This window comes from Pseudorca crassidens, chromosome 13 (genome assembly GCF_039906515.1).
Source record: "Pseudorca crassidens isolate mPseCra1 chromosome 13, mPseCra1.hap1, whole genome shotgun sequence".
Classification (NCBI taxonomy): domain Eukaryota; kingdom Metazoa; phylum Chordata; class Mammalia; order Artiodactyla; family Delphinidae; genus Pseudorca; species Pseudorca crassidens.
Window position 1 is genome coordinate 25219979 of NC_090308.1, and position 12777 is coordinate 25232755.

General features: G+C 41.9%; 1 protein-coding gene across 1 annotated transcript in view; it reads right to left on the reverse strand.

The window, feature by feature from the left end:
• The window catches only part of ARFGEF3 (ARFGEF family member 3), a 197664-nt gene that overhangs the window by 36806 nt on the left and 148081 nt on the right, over positions 1-12777 (reverse strand). The window contains exons 23-26 of the mRNA XM_067701951.1: positions 11005-11149; positions 8727-8849; positions 4258-4361; positions 2407-2551 (exon numbers count right to left, since the gene is read on the reverse strand). Of these exons, the coding sequence (XP_067558052.1) occupies positions 2407-2551; positions 4258-4361; positions 8727-8849; positions 11005-11149 (517 nt within the window). The remainder of the gene's footprint in view (positions 1-2406; positions 2552-4257; positions 4362-8726; positions 8850-11004; positions 11150-12777) is intronic.

The window sequence follows — 12777 nt, forward strand, 5'->3', positions numbered from 1 at the left end:
AAAAACAGACAACCCAATCCAAAAATGGGCAAAAGACCTAAATAGACATTTCTCCAAAGAAGATATACAGACTACCAACAAACACATGAAAGGATGCTCAACATCACTAATTGTTAGAGAAATGCAAATCAAAATTACAATGAGCTATCACCTCACACCTGTCACAGTGGCCATCATCAAAAAATCTACAAACAATAAACGCTGGAGAGGATATGAAGAAAAGGGAACCCTCTTGCACTGTTGGTGGGAATGTAAATTGATACAGCCACTATGGAGAACAGTATGGAGGGCTCCTTAAAAAACTGAAAATATAACTCATATGACGCAGCATCCCACTATTGGGCACATACCCTGAAAACCATAATTCAAAAAGAGTCACGTACCACAATGTTCATTGCAGCACTATTTACAATAGCCAGAATATGAAAGCAACCTAAGTGTCCACTGAGAGATGAATGGATAAAGAAGATGTGGCACATATATACAATGGAATATTACTCAGCCATAAAGAGAAATGAAACTGAGTTATTTGTAGTGAGGTGGATGAACCTAGAGACTGTCATACAGAGTGAAGTAAGTCAGAAAGAGAAAAAACAAATACTGTATACTAACACATATATATGGAATCTAAAAAAAAAAAAAAACGTTCTGAAGAACCTAGGAGCAGGATAGGAATAAAGACACAGATGTGGAGAATGCATTTGAGGACATGGGGAGGGGGAAGGGTAAGCTGGGATAAAGTGAGAGAGTATCACTGACATACATACACTACCAAATGTAAAATAGATAGCTAGTGGGAAGCAGCTACCCAGCACAGGGAGATCAGCTTGGTGCTTTGCAACCACCTAGAGGGGTGGGATAGGGAGGGTGGGAGGGAGATGCAAGAGGGAGAGGATGTGGTGATATACATATGCATATAGCTGATTCACTTTGTTATACAGCGGAAACTAACACAACACTGTAAAGCAATTATACTCCAATAAAGATGTTAAAAAAAAAAAAGTTGAAGCTGGATGACGGGTACATGAAGGTTCATTATACCATTCTGTCTAGTTTTATATGTGTTTGAAATTTCCATAGGAGAATGGAAAAGCAATTATTTGCCTTCAGAAAGCAGAGGAATAATATCTAAGTATATCAATGATGAGAAGTAATTTTTAATACTAACTTAAAGCTCTTACTTTTATTCTTTTCTCTGATCTAGCTATGTTTCATATATAACTTTAAAGCCCTCAATGAATTTATACTGTGGGAAACCTTAGGTGGGCTGCCTAGAAAAAAAATGGATTAACGATTTGCACAAATGGGCAGGGAATGCTCACTGTTACATATACAAACTGTTTGCAACTGTTTTAAAGACTGTACTATAGATAAGCAACATTAGCTTCTGCTTTTAACCGTCTGGCTTGGAGGTTTAAGATGCTATGTAAAAATTCCTATATAATCATTAAAAATGAAACCTCTATTAGGCAACATCTAGCCAATTTCCAATATTTAATTGTTCTGTACAGTAGATATTTATTCTTTCCTATATTCTTTTCCTGAAAACTAATCTGAATTTGTAAGGTTTTACTGTTTATAATCCCTATGGAAAACTGGAAAATTTCTAGATATCCCCATAAGTGAATTTGTGTCTTGAAAAATAAAACAGACGAATAATGAAAAACAAAAGAGCACATTAAAAAATCTTCCCCAGAAAGTCCTTTTGCAAGGGTTTGAAACACCTATGCTCAGATATTAGACTTCTTTAAGGATATCATTTCCAGTTTTAGGTCTAGAAACAGGACAGGGTCATCTGAATTAGAAGACAGCAAATGTGAACATGAGTGAACCAATCTGAAAATTATCCAAAGTTACTAGATCGAAGTCGAATTCACAGGAAATTACACAGGAACTAATTTGAAACATATTTTTTAAATTTATTCTTTTAATGAGCCTTCAGCTTCACCAGTCACAAACAGATTGTCTCTTCAGTAATGACTTAATTTCCCCAGTCTCTAACCAGATAGTCCTACAGGAAGTAATTATACAATGATTGTGTTTCCTAGAAGGTATTAAAGACAATTACCAGCCAATTTAAGTATCAATGCACCAAATGCAACCACAGTCCAATTTGCTAAATTCAAAAGAATTCAGAGTTAAAAACTATATTTAGTGGAATCTGCAAATCTACACTGGTTTTAGATGGAGGTATCCATCTAAAAAGGATTGGTTTGGAGACACTGATGTAAAACGTTGTCGGAGAGTCCATGGAAACTTTAGGTAGGCTTGTTCTGTTAGAATTATAAATAATAACGACATAAACGGATGACCATTCATGATCTGTAAACTACTGAATTCATGGCTTAGGCTTTTGGGAATACAAACATAGCAAATAACCTGGTTAGGCCCAATCAATTAACTTACCAGTGTCATCATCAAAGTCAGACAAGACTGACTCAATTCCATCCTCACTGCTTGCTGACTGCTCCTGAAGTCTTCGGGGCAAGCTAGCGAGTCGCCCACTAAGGAATATTGGCTTCAAGGGCATTTTGTAGATTTTAGCCAACAACTAAATTAAAAATACCAAATTGCAATTATAAATTGGAAAAAGCTGCACTCTATTAAATGACAACAAAACTATATACCGGAAGAGAAGGTGGAGAGAAAACCAGAAAAGCTCCCACTGTAGCAAAGTTTTACATTTGGCAGTCCACAAGAGGCATTTATCCCATGAAGCAGCTGAAACAGCATTCAGTGGCAACAAAAAGGTAGAGGAAAAGATTCTGTGGGTACCTTTTCAGCATCTTAATTGCATACGAGTTTTATAGACTTTTATAAACCTGTGAAGGGAACCATAAACATGTCAAGAATTTTTGCCTAAGAGAAAGTGTTCTATGGGGATCACTGGGAAGAGAGTCTGTAGGCAAATGAGATACCAGACTCTGATTTCCCTTCCCCTGACTCAACATCAAGGAAATGGGGGTGGGGGGAGGGCACATGGGGGATGGAGGAATCCGAGGGCAGGGTGGGTGCGATGAAGGCATGGGAAGCAGAGCTAATAGGCTGCTCGGGCTCTTTACTCCAGTCTCACTGCTACAGCCCAGACCGCCGGAATCTGTTACTGGGACAGACTCCCAAGGAGCCTTGTACCTTCACGAATTAGAATTGTGCCTGCTGTGGCCCCACTGTTTCAGAAATTAGGGAAACAGCTGGGAGTGAGACAGACAGAAATCCTGCCCTGTGCATCTTACAGACATACTCCTTTCAGAAATAATAAATAAAATTTGACAGAAACGTTATAAGAAAAATTAGGCAGTCCTAGAACGAGCGACCTAGATGTGTGGAGAATGCTGGCAGGGAGTTGGTAGATACCTAAGCCCTGGTCTCTCTGAGGAGATGATGTTTCAGATGAGATCTGGATGATAAGGCGTGTCATACAGAGATCTGAGGAGAGAAAATTCCAGGCAGAGGGAACAGCAACAGCCCTGAGCAGTAACAAGTAGGGTGTGTCTGAGGGACAGAAAGGGAGTATGGCGAGCACAGTGAGTGAGGGGCAAGGAGCTGAGGGGGGAAAGGGAGCAGAATCAGGTCATGTGGGCCTTGTGGAAGCAGCTGGAGGAGGAAATCAGGGCTGTGCATCCTTTCTAAAGCCCTGGGGCTTAATGCTATTGATGTTATCACCAAGGGAGAGTGAGGAACAGACAGACAAGAGGACGCCAGGGACACAACCTTAGAAGACAGGAGAAGAGCTACGGAGAGGGGGTGTCACCGAAGCCTAGGGAGAAAGGGCTTTGAGAAGGGAGCATCATCTTGTCCCATGGGCGTGTGACACGGTAACGACAGAGAGTCGCTGGACTTAGCATAAGGAAGGTCACTGTTCACACTGATAAATGATGTTTCATTGGATTTTTTTTTACTAGATCTTGACTGCATACTTTTTTAAATGTCTCTTTTCACTGTGTGCAGCCCACTGTCCATGTTTTCGTACCATCGGAAGGACTTCAATATCTGACACAGATATAGAGATTATGGTAGTTCATGTATCGCAGTATGAATGAGAAGTTTCAGAGATCTCAAAACCCAATTGTGTGTTTTAGTACATTTTCATTACTTTCTTTCTCTCCTTGGTAGAAGCGGGGGGACAAAACTTTATACTCCAAAACTAAGCCCCGATCTCCTCAGAGACAGCAGAAAGTACTTCGCTTAGGCATCCACAAAATACCTCCATGCATGTTTTGTAAGCATCTTCTGAGGTGGGTTTCAGGGCCTGCGTACCTGAGAACAGCGCCTGAGGTAATCCAGGGCAGGGAGGCACAGGTCTGGGGACGTGGCTCCGGATCCTGGGACACAGTCTCCGATTTCTTTACAGTCCACCTCCCCTGGGGGCAGCAGGGGAGACAGAGACAAATATTGTTTATCCCCTTATAACAGAAGACCTACTTAGTCATACAGCATGCGTTCCCCAAATGTCTACTAACGTAGAAAAGAAAGGAAAAATTACTCCAAATTGTACAACCCTTTCAGTCAAATTTCCCCCTACATGTGTACATGTTAAACACATTTGGGATCACACTGTACATCTTACCTTGTTGAAATTATTCTGTTCCGTAACTCCCCTTTTCACTAAACGATGACCACTTTTTCCATATCCTGCAACAGTACTTTCAGTGGCTGGATGGTGGGTTTTTGTACCCGGACACACTGCAATTTTTCTAATTCACTTCCCTGGGCCCTGCTGTTGATGGTGTGACTCTGAAGCTTTGATGACAGGATGATCCTGGAGACCAGCCATGTGCTGGGCAGAAAGGAAGCACTAGGCCTCTCTCTGTTTGGAAAAGGACCTCCTTTGTTGCCAGTGTTCAGCACTAACCAGGGATGATAAAGGAAGACTGGGAAAATCTGAGACATCTGGGGTTTGGGGATGGAGACTACTAAACTGAACTGAAATGACTTCTATTTTGTGTGTATATATCTAGAAATTTAACAGATCTGTAGAGGACATCTAGACAGTCTACAGGCACACAGTAGTTGGAAATTATCATTTTTCTTCTCATGTACGAATCTACTTCTATACTTTTAATACAATTATTCCACAGTACTGTAATTGTTTCTGTCTACAATCGTAGCAACTGGCACCCTTCCCTGTGGGTAAACAGACATAATTACTAGGTATTAGTTAAAATTTAGCAGACAAAGAGGCATGTTTCTCCTTAAGAAAGAACAGATAACCATTTGTATATTTTAGATCAGGGACTGGTAAGCTTTTTTTTATACAGGGCCAGACAGTAAATATTTTAGGCTTTGCAGGTCACACTCTCTTTGTTGTAACTTCTCAACTCTGTCACTATAGCACAAAAACAACCACAGACAAATGACCAGGGCTGTGTTCCAATAAAACTTGATTTCTAAAAACTCTGAGTGGGTGGGATTGGCCTGTGGGCCATAGTTTGCCAACCCCTAGTTTAGGTTAACACACCTTACAGTATAAAAACACAGAGCAATTCAAATTCATGTCGACATAACCAAGTGGGAATAAAAAATAAATCCATTTCCTAGCCTGTTAATCACAGTGTTCCAAGTTTTTTACGGAGGCTGCTATGTCACACATCAAAGTCTGTGCACGGGGCGGCCCCTGGAGGCGGGCAGGACACAGCCAGCGTGGCTGTACTGGGGCCTCGGATGTGCCCACTGACCCCAAGCCACAGACAAGTAACTCCACCTTATAATTCACAGAAAAAAATGGAATCTTTCTGTTTTAAATATCCTCAGGTGTGCACTGATAATTCTGCATCTCCATTTTCAGGCCCCAGCTCCCTCGCTGAGATAAGATCTCAAACTTCTGACATTTCTACCGTGAAAATTTCTAACATCTCCACTTGAATATTTCATAGAAACTCAACATGTCCCAGTGCCCAAAGATAGAATTCATTATTGTTCCTCTCCTCCACTCCTTTTGGATATCCTAATTCTGGGAAACGTCAGTCCTGGCAAGAAACTTGGGGAGTCAACCTCAGCTCCACCCTCCCTTACACCCCAAGTCAGAGCGGTCCAAGCCCTCCGGACCCCATCTCTACAATATCCTGACCTCCATCCTCTCTGTTCTCTCCCAAACTCCTGCACACTGGTTTCTGCCTGTAGCCTCTTGTCCTTAACCCACAGGGACACGTGCCTGCCAGTTCAGTTTCTAATGTCACATGTGATACACCACTCGGTGGCTTCAGAACCGTCCCTGCACATTCTCGATTTCCTGGTGTGGCATTCAGGGCCCTTTAGAGCCTGGCCCCTTCCTCTGTTTCCGTCTCATCACCCAGGATCCCTCCTTTGTGGTACCTCCAACGTACCCTACTTTTAGAAAAGTAAACCTACAGCAGCTCACACCGCAAAATTCAATTGTCACTTTCCCTTTGAAGTCTGCGTGGCCCTACTACCAAGCACCCCGTCTCAGCTGCTTGTTCATTTCAGCTTAAATAGCTTTTTTTTTTTTTCCTAGCCTCTATGAAAATATTCATCTTCCTGAACTGTGACTATTGATTTGTGTGTCTGTTTCCCAGAAGAGGCTGTGAGCCTCTCACAGGCAGGAAGCATGTTATATTCATCTGTGTATCCCCATAGTATGTACAGGTCACCATGCCCCCGTAGCAGGCCCTCAACTGTTCACCAAACAATAGAATACCAATAATAATCGTTCTTAAATAAAATATAGGGTTGTGGAATAATGGAAAATACATATGTTGGTCTCTGCCTCTGGCACCTGGCACAGAGCTCCTAAAACCCTAATTTCCTACATGATAAGACTACTAGGCTTCCTTTGTTCTAATATTTGATCTTCAACTCTAGTTCCTGATACAGAGCTCCTAAATCCCTTGGAATTTCCTGGGTGATAGAGTCTTTTGTTCTAGTGAGGCAAAGAGCTTGGTAAGCTCCTGGACGGGGGCTGGTCACCAGAAAGACCATAGGAAGAAGAGGGGGGTTGGAAATTGACTTAATGATTGATCATGGCCACATGATGAAGCCTCCATAAGAAATCCCCAGAGTATGGCGTTCAGAGAGCTTCTGGGTTGATGAACACATCTACATGCTGGGAGGAGGGTGTACCCCAACTCCATGAGGGCAGGACTCCGGAGCTTGGGACCCTCCTGGACCTCAACTTATATAACCTCTTGATCGGGCTGCTATCTGTATCCTTTAGCGTATCTATCACTATATAATACGCTGATAAATGAGTTCTGTGAGCTGTTCTAACGAATCACTGAATCCAAAGGATGGGGGGTCACGGGAACCTCTGATTTGTAGCCAAGTTAAACAGAAGTTCTGGGTAACTTGGGGACCTCCTACTTGTAATTGTCATTTGAAATGGCGGGGGGCAGTCTCATAGGACCGAGCCCTTCACCTGTGGGGTCTGCTGGTCTAACTCTGGTTGGGGTCAGAATTGATTTGACAATAGGACACCCAGCTGGCATCACAGAGAACTGCTTGGTGTGGGAACAAAGCCCACACATCTGGTGTCAGAACTCTTGTGAGTGAGGTAGTAGTTGAGAGAGGAAAGGAGAAATACAGGAGGAAAGTTTTTTCTAAACAAGGACTGGATTTTTTTTACTATCTAAGACGGAGATTCATTACTTTAAGGTATTCTTATGATTAAGATACTAAACTGTTTGGCTTCTATTTAGTGTAGAGCAGAGTTTAAAAAGAATAAAATCTTCCTCTGTCTTTCAAAAGAAACCTTCCTCTGAAGCCCATTATGTAAAGTGGATAAGTGAGGGGCTCTCATGGTTGCCCCTCAGCTCAGCCCTCTATTTCCCAGGGTATACAGAAGCATAGAATGGGTGTATGTAAGAACAGAACGTAACAAGGATGGTCTGTGGATCGGACCTGTGGCCTCCGGTCTTGAAACTTGCATTTTACTCCTGCTCCAAAATAAGGGGAACATGAATGAAGTCACCTAGCTTCTCTGTGTCCTATTTTCTTTTACAAAGAAATTGTCAGTTATTTTGCAAGAATACAAAAGAATATTATGAACCTTATATTTTCTTTTTTTAAAGAAGGCTACAGGTCTCAGAGCACACCAGGGTGAAAACCTCAAAACGTAAAGACTTAAGTTCCTTTTAAACGTTGGGTTTAACTAACTGCTACTCCCTTCCATTTCACCCCAGATAAACACGTGTTATACAAACATCTGATCCAGCAGGTTATGCTGTAGAGCAAGACTCTACTGTATTAAAGTATTTCTAAATTAAGCATAAAGTCAGCTAGGTAGTTCCTAAAACACACCAAGTCTCAAAGAACGTTGACTTCTACACCTTCAAAATACGTTTTGTAATCAGTAAGGTCTGGGGGAAGGCATTCTTAATTTTTGCTTAAGAGCTGGGAACTCAAACTCTAATTAGGCTAATAGACTAATTAATAGACTTCTAATTATATGACACTGAGGACAGTAGTTTCCTGTATGAGGGTAGTTATTGAACATAATATTGAATATTTTAAGATTCAAAAAGAAGTTGGAGTAAAATAATATATGAAGACATGCTTCATTATAAAATTATTCCATGAACACAATGAAAAGTATCAACCCTGGACAGAATCCAAGCTGCGTTTACAGTAAGCTTTGTGCTTCTGAGCGCACAGCATAGCGCCATCTGCTTCTATACCAGGATGCTGGCTTGCTTGCTGCAGCCAGTTCACACAGAGCCATCCAGGAGAGGGTCCCCAGCTGTCAGGAGGCAGGAAAGGAGGGCTCCACTTACCCAGTCCTTTGACAAACTTCATAAGGCACATGATGTAACTAGTGGCCGCATTAGCAAAGACCTGGATGTTGTCGGTATTGAGAAAAGCTTCAAATACATCAAACACCGGAGCCTGGCCTTTTCCTGAGGGAGGAAGATTATAGAGTTTTAAGAAAGTTAAGTCTCTATCCTTCAGGTTGCCCATACTCCCAGCACCTTCCACAGAGCCTTAAAAAAGGTCTGTTGGAGAAAAGCCTGGGCTTTTTGACTGGATAACTGGCTTGTCTCCCATGCTGTCCTTCTCAGCTTTGCCTGCAGAGGGAACTGTAGGAAGGCTATGAAGAGAGCTCAGTAGAGGGACGAGGGCAAAGCCGGCTGAACACAGGGCTGAGGCAATGGGTAGGTCTACATAGGGCAATTAAATATGTGGTCTTTTGGAATTCTCCTCCACACATAATTATAGGGAAGGGAAGGTTTAGATAAACCCCTGACGGCATATACTGATTTATTCATACCTGAGCCGCAAAGAGTTAACATAGAAGGCTTAAGGCTGCTATCCTTAGAAAGGCCTGCTTGCACAGTGGGCCCTTGGCTGGAGTCTGGGAAGCCGGCTCTCAGAATATTCCCAAGCAACAGTTAACTGGGTGGTTCACTGTGACTGGATGGTTGGTGCAGACAACGTGGTTTAATCTGAACCCCTGCTCTTTTTCAGGGAGTATGGATTTTGGAATATGCTAGGCAGAGGGTACCTAAGTGACCAGCCCTTAGCTGGGTCTCTAGTGGGCTTCCCTGGGCAGAAAGACCTACACACTGCCGTATGGTCATACATGTTGCTGCATTTTCCCTGTTGGAGGAAGAGTGTGCTCTGTGGGACCCCCTCATGGGATGGTGAGAGTTCAGGGAAGCCTGTGCAGGGATTCTGTGTTTTCCCCTTATGATCTGGCTTGTCCTTACTATGTAGCCATAATAAATCTTGGCTGTTAGCCATGTAATAAATCTGAGCTATGTAATAATTCTTGGCATAACTACAGGCTGAGTCCCATGAGTCCTTCTGATGGGTCTCTAAGTGCAGGGGTAGTCTTGGGGGCCCCTGACACAACACCTCTGGTCACTGGGCCTGCTGTATGGCTGCCCATCTATTTCCAGCCAGACCTGATCTTCCTAATTCAAACTCCCTGTTATTTAGATACTTTTTGCTTCTTCCTAGCAAGTGGATAACATTTTTCTTTTGGCTTTACGAAAGAACTCAACACAGATACGTATAAGTGAAACAACAGAAGTCTCTCGGCCTTTTGTCCAATCTGTCACCGAGAGCTGGGCCTGGTAACGCTCAGGTTCTTGGTCTGCTGGCAGAACTCAGAACTTGTGTTCCTGATACACCAGCTCATTTCCTGATGCTAAAACAGCTGAATGCCAGTCTTCCCTATTATTCCAACTTCTTTTTTTTTTTTAATTTACTTATTTTTGGCTGTGTTGGGTCTCTGTTGCTGCTCGGGGGTTTTCTCCAGCCGTGGTGAGCAGGGGCTACTCTTTGCTGAGGTGTACGGGCTTCTTATTGTGGTGGCTTCTGTTGTTGTGGAGCACAGGCTCTAGGCACGCGGGCTTCAGTAGTTGTGGTGCACAGGCTTAGTTGCTCCACGGCATGTGGGATCTTCCCGGACCAGGGCTCGAACCTGTGTCCCCTGCCTTGGCGGGCGGATTCTTAACCACTGCACCACCAGGGAAGCCCTATCCGAATTCTTTTGATAGCATGAAGCTTGGCATAAAGAACTAATGCTCCACAGCCAGAATCATCCACACGTTCTTCCCACTATCACTACTCCTATTCAACATAGTACCGGAAGTCCTAGCTGGAGCAATCAGGCAAGAGTAGAAATAAAATACATCCAAATTGGAAAGGAAGAAGTGACATTGCCTCTTTTTGACGATGACGTGATCGTGTATACAGAAAGTCTTAAAGAGTCCACCAAAAAGATTCCACTCAAAAACCTTAGAGCTAGGGCTTCCCTGGTGGTGCAGTGGTTGAGAGTCCGCCTGCCGATACAGGGGACACGGGTTCGTGCCCCGGTCCGGGAAGATCCCACATGTCGTGGAGCGGCTGGGCCCGTGAGCCGTGGCCGCTGAGCCTGCGCGTCCGGAGCCTGTGCTCCACAACGGGAGAGGCCACAACAGTGAGAGGCCCGCGTACCGCAAAAAAACAAAAAACAAAAAACAGAACAACAAAACCTTAGAGCTATAATAATTATGGTTTAGAACTAATAAACAAGTTTCAGGATACGAAATCAACGCACAGTCTTACCCATGGAGTAGTCACCGACCAGGTACTCCTTCACCTCAGACTTGTCCCCACTGTGCACTGTTTCCAGGGCACTGAACAAGGGCCTCCAGCCCGACTGGATCTGGGTGGAACACACTTCAACCAGCTCACCGATGGATGTGACGACCTGCAGAGGCAAAGGAGGTGGCATTTAACGCCTTTCCTTCTAAGAAGCAGGCGAATTTCTGGGAAGAATGATGTGCTTCTCTGCTCCCTATTTCTGGGTTAAATTTAGCGAAGGATAAAAATCAGAACCTAGAAAAACTCACTGAAAAGTCTTCTAAATAAGCAGCCGTATCACATTAATATGCATTTTACTAATGACTAGTGTTGCTAAAACTTTTCACAAGCCATTTGTAAATATTTTGGTGTTTCTGAAGTTAGGCTTTTGTCTTCTCATTATTGTCTTTTTTATTGAGTTATTAAGAGTTCTTTGTGCATTTTACGTAAGCCCTTCCTGAGATACATGATTTGCAAATTTTTTTTTCACAGCTTTGGGCTTCTCTTTTTATTTTTATATGGTGTCTTTTGAAGAGCAAAAGTTTTAAATTTTGATGAAGTCCAAATCATCAATTTTTTTCTTTTTATGGATCCTGTTGGTGTCATTTCTAAAGAATCTTTGCATAACCCAAGGCCTCAAAGATGGTCTCCTATGCTTTCTTGTAGAAACATTTATAGTTTTTGCTCTTATTTAAGCCTATGACCCATTTTGAGTTATTTTTGTGCATGGTAAGAGGAAGGGTGTAAGTTCATTTTCATTGTATATGTTCAAGCACAATTTGCTAAAAGTAATATCCTGTCTCTCTACTGAATTGCAATGACATCTTTGTCAAAAATTGACCATACATGTGAGAATTTATTTCTATACTTTCTATTCAGTTCCACTGATCTATATAGGTCTACACTTACACCAATACCACACTGGATTGATGACTGAAGTTTTAAAATCGGGTAGTGTAAATTCTCCAAATTCGTTGTTCTTTTTCAAATGTGTTTTCTCTATTCTAGATCCTTTGAACTTGCATATAAATTTGAGAATCATCTTCCCAATTTCTTCAAAAAGTCTGCTGATATTTTGATAGGAATTGCACTGGATCTATGTATCAACTTGTGGAAATCTACCATTTAAGAAATACTGTCTTTCAAGCCATGAACGTAGCATATCTCATAATTTATTGGAATATTCTTTATTTTTTTCTCAGCAATGTTTTGTATCTTTCAGTGTGCAGGTATCTCACATCTTTTACTAAATTTATTCCTAAATATTTTGTTTTCAATGCTCTTGTGAATGGAATTGTTCTCTTAATTTCAATTTTTGATAGCTTACATCTTGAATATAGGAATTCAATTGATTTTAATACATTGTTTTTGTATCCGGCAACCTTGCTAAACTCACTGTTTTTTTATTTTTTTTATTTATTTTTTTTAATTTATTTTTTTGGCTGTGCCGCATGGCATGTGGGATCCTAGTTCCCCGGCCAGGGATTGAACCTGCACCCTCTGCATTGGAAGCGTGGAGTCTTAACCACTGGACTGCCAGGGAAGTCCCAAAACTCACTATTAATTCTAGTAACTTTTAAAATAAATTCCTTAGGATTTTCTACATATAAGACCATGTTGTCTATGAACTAAGACAGTTTTACTTTTCAAAATTGGATGCCTTTAATTTTTTGGTACAGTGAGTAAAAGTTATAATGTTGAATAGAACTGGTAAAGATGGAAATCTTTGCCTTGCTCCTAATTATTGGGAAAAAG